Source organism: Pteropus alecto, unplaced genomic scaffold, assembly GCF_000325575.1.
Source record: "Pteropus alecto unplaced genomic scaffold, ASM32557v1 scaffold398, whole genome shotgun sequence".
Taxonomy (NCBI): Eukaryota; Metazoa; Chordata; class Mammalia; order Chiroptera; family Pteropodidae; genus Pteropus; species Pteropus alecto.
This window is the reverse complement of record NW_006442497.1, coordinates 2694435-2698221: the sequence shown is the minus strand read 5'-3', so window position 1 is coordinate 2698221 and position 3787 is coordinate 2694435. Positions and strand designations below refer to the sequence as shown.

Sequence of the window (3787 nt, the reverse complement as noted above, 5' to 3'; positions counted from 1 at the left end):
CTGGAATGGGTGGGGGCAGTGCGGGCTGGGGCAGGAGCTCCATGGGTTTCTGCTTCACACTGTCTTGGTCTATTTGTTCCCTCCACACGTTAGTCTCCATTGAAGGCCACCACAGCACAGGCACAAGAGCAGTGGGCTTGAGATTGGAAGAGCTGGCTCTAGACCCAGGATGAAGGGAATGAATCCAGCCTCCCAAGGTGGGTGGGGGACCTGAGGGTGACTGGGCCTATACAAAATGTTCATTCATCCCCCAGCGGTCCTTCGGTTTGTCTTATTTTTAATATATTAAGTTTTCTTCATGCCTGATCTAGGGCTTCCTCCACCTCATTGTCTGGTTTTTATTAGGGACATATTTCATATAAACATAAAAGTAGAGAATAGGATAATGAATCCTCACATATCCACACATCCATACTCCAGCTTTGATAATTATCCGCACGGGGCCAATCTTGTTTTTCTACCCTCTCCACCCCACCCCTCACCCCCCCCAGATTACACTGCCTCTTGAGGTTTGGAGGTTTATCTTACCCTGGCAACCTTAATTTGCTCATTCATCAACTCAGTATCTCTTTATTAAACACTGCCTATGAGTCAGGCATTACTAAGTTTATTAAGGACCTAGTATACGCCTAGTGCTTTACACACCTAATTTAATTTTATCTTACCTTCCCTGTTATTATCTCTCTTTTACAAATGGTAAAATTGAACCTCAGAGAGATTTAATACACTAACTTCAAATTTTGCTTTTCCTACTGTCCCATGGTCTTGACCTTAAATTACTATATATCACAGTGCCTACCCAGACAACAAAGTCTTCATTCAATTATGTATTACTGAACCTATGGTGGGTGCCAGGCCCTGAGCTGAACATAACTGACATGATTCCTGCCTTTAAGGAGATTCAACAGGCATTTACAATTCAAAATGTTAAATGTTACCATTGGTTTAAGCCAGGCAAAAACAGAACCAAACTCAGTCTTAGTGACTCAAAGAAGGCATGATATGTAAGACAAAGCAAAGGACAGTGAGAGTGAGCATAGATAGAACATTCCAGGAGAAGAAAAAGCAAGTGCAAAGGCTAGAGGAGGGTCTGTTGAGTTCTGAGAACTGTGATAGAGAATTTCAGTATGGCTAGAATATGTGGTGTTGAATGGCGGGATATTGAAAAACAAGGTAGAAGAAGCAGGCAGAATCTTCAAGGATCTTTGATGCTACACTTTAGACTCTACTCAAAAGACAGTGAGGAGCCAGTGAAGGGTCTTTAAATAGGAGAGTGACATCAGATTTGAGTTTTAGAAAAATCACTCTGGGTGTGGAGAATTGATTTAAGGGGGTTAGAGAGGGAGACCAGTAGGAGGTTCATAAGAGTAATGGAGGCGAGTGGGGATTGTGCCTTGGACAAGGACAGATGGCAAGGTATATAGGAGGGCAGGGAAGTAAGACCCGATGTGCTTTTGAAAGTGCTAATGAAAGTGCTGAGAAAGGAGGGTGTTAGCTCATTCCAGGGACTTTTCATTCAAACTCTCAAATGATATTTACATTAAGGCTGGTGGTGGGGTCTTTCAGAGGAAGTATTGTTGCTGGAAGTGATCTCAGGGAACACCTTTCTCCTTCAACATCACAGTGAAAGAAATGCCCAGAGAAGTAAAGCAATTTGCTCAAGGTCACACAGCATGTGGCAGACTATGACTCCTTGTTCTTTACACAGCATTACTCAGCCTCTAGTGAGGCTAATGGCTGGGGGTGCTGTGCCAACATGACTAGACCTAACTAAGTTGAAGCAAGCAAGATTTGAAGGGGTTGGACATAGATTCCTCCTCCTCCCCTCTGCCTCCCCCTGCCATTCCTTCCCCAACACGTGGCTCCAGGGATCAGTCAAGGAATTATCATTCAGACAGTTCCTTTATACAGAACAAGAGGTACAGAGATTAAGGTCAGCGGTAAGAGTCCCTATCCTGAAATCTGAGATTCCTCTCGTCAACACTCCATTCCCCACTCCACCTGAGGAAGGGGATAAAGAGCTTTCTTGAGGCAGCCAATCCCACCCCCTCCTTTCCCCAACTCTTCTGTTTCTCCAGCTAAGTTCTCACTGAGAGGCCCCGCCCTCAGCGGCTCCACTGTTGCCATGGCAATTAGGTGGGTGGACAGCCTATCCTATCTAGAGGCCACCCAGCCCTCGCGTGGGGAGTTACCATAACAACCCCCCTAGTAATAAGAGGGGGTTGGGTCCCGCCTCCTTCCCCCGCAAATAGGTGGGTGGCTTGATTGACAGCTGGACACACAAAAGAGGAGTGAAAGAGAAGGAAAGGCGTCAAAGGAAAGCTAAGAAGGAAATGGGGCAGAGAAAAGGCAAAATACAAGGGAAGGGTAGGAAACGCGTGTACGCACGCGCAGTAGCTGGTGGGCGCGCTCCGCGGCCGCCTCGGCCGCCGCCCACTTCTTTCACGCCAGGCTCGCGCGGTAGCTCAGTCTGCGCGCGCCTTTCTCTCCTGCGCCTGCGCGCAGGTGTCGGCGCCTAGGGGGAGGGGAAACCTGGCGCGCTCGCGTCACGTTCTTTCGTCCACCCTCCCGGAGCTCGGCCACTCCGCGCCTGCGCAGGAGAGTCGGGAGGCTCGGATTGCAGACTCCCGGCGATAGCTCCTGTCAGCCTGTGGGTCGGTCTTCCCACCGGCCCTCCCCTCCCCGTTCGCCGGGGGAGGCGCGGTGGAGTCCGTCCCCAGGATCCCCCGATGGAGGAGAAGCGGCGACGGCGGCAGCGGAATAATCGAACAGAAGCGTGAGCGGCCCCAGGGCCTCATTCCCCACGGAGGCCATGGGCGACCCAGCCCCCGCGCGCAGCCTGGACGACATCGACCTGTCTGCCCTGCGGGTGAGCGCGCCGCCCCCAGCCTCGCCCTGGTTCTTGTCCCCGCCGCAGGGGAGCGGGGTGGCTGCAAGCTTCACGTGTTCACCGGGCGCCCTCTCCTCCAGCCCGGTTCCCCTCGGTGACCCCTGCACCCTCTCTGGGCGCCCGCCGCTGCCGGGCCCCTGCCCTCTACTCCCCTTCTCTCTCCACTTGCTGCAGATTCTCGGAGCCAGTTGAGTCCCCACCCTGTGGTGCCCCGCCCCCACACTTCTCTGCCACCTCTACCTTTGCTCAGGTTCCGGACCCCCTTCCTCTAAGGTGTTTGAGGGTCATTCTCTGGTTCCCCTAAACTTAAACTCCCGTCACCTGCAGAATCTTTATTGTGATGCCCCTCCCTGGCGCCCCACCTCCTCTTGAGTCTCCTTTCACCCTTGCCCTTACTTATGTCTTCCTCCCCCTCCTCTTTCCGGGTTTCTCGAATTTTGACTTTGCAACTGTCTTGACAGCCTCCCCCTCATCACCCTTTCTCCTTCTCTCCCACCCCTGAATTGCATCTCTCCCTGGTCGGAATTTCAGCCTCCAGTCTCCACCCCACACCTCCTGCCGTCGCTCTCATCCCCATGTTCAGCTCTCCTTATCCCTTCTCTCGTATTTCAAGTGCAGTAGTCCAGATCCAGGCATTTCCGGTCTCAGGGTCCCTGCATATTACATTACTAACTCTGCAGCAGTGTGGGGTTGGGAGGAAAGACAAGTGCACCGGGGAGAAAAGAGAAGCATTTATTTTCTTCAGAAATTAGCATGGGCTGGGAAGAGGATGTTTATATGTATGTACACACAAAACACAGGCTGCCTGTGGTCAATGAGGAGATTTGGAAAACCTGGAGGGAGGGGATAATGGAGATCTCAAGGGAGAGGCTAATTAGAAAAGGGATAAGAGGAGAC

At 51.5% G+C, this 3787-nt stretch overlaps 1 protein-coding gene across 14 annotated transcripts in view; it reads left to right on the top strand.

Moving 5' to 3' along the window:
* Window positions 1–2540: 2540 nt before the first annotated feature.
* MINK1 (misshapen like kinase 1) overlaps window positions 2541–3787 on the top strand; it is a 50460-nt gene continuing 49213 nt past the window's right edge. For 4 of the 14 annotated variants that reach the window (XM_015597437.1, XM_006922263.1, XM_006922262.1 and 1 more), the window contains exon 1: window positions 2574–2869. In XM_015597437.1, coding sequence (XP_015452923.1) covers window positions 2813–2869 — 57 coding nt within the window. In that variant the 5' untranslated portion in view covers window positions 2574–2812. Of the gene's footprint in view, window positions 2870–3787 lie in introns of all 14 variants that reach the window. The other 10 variants (XM_015597436.2, XM_015597432.2, XM_015597431.2 and 7 more) reach the window with 6 other exon arrangements.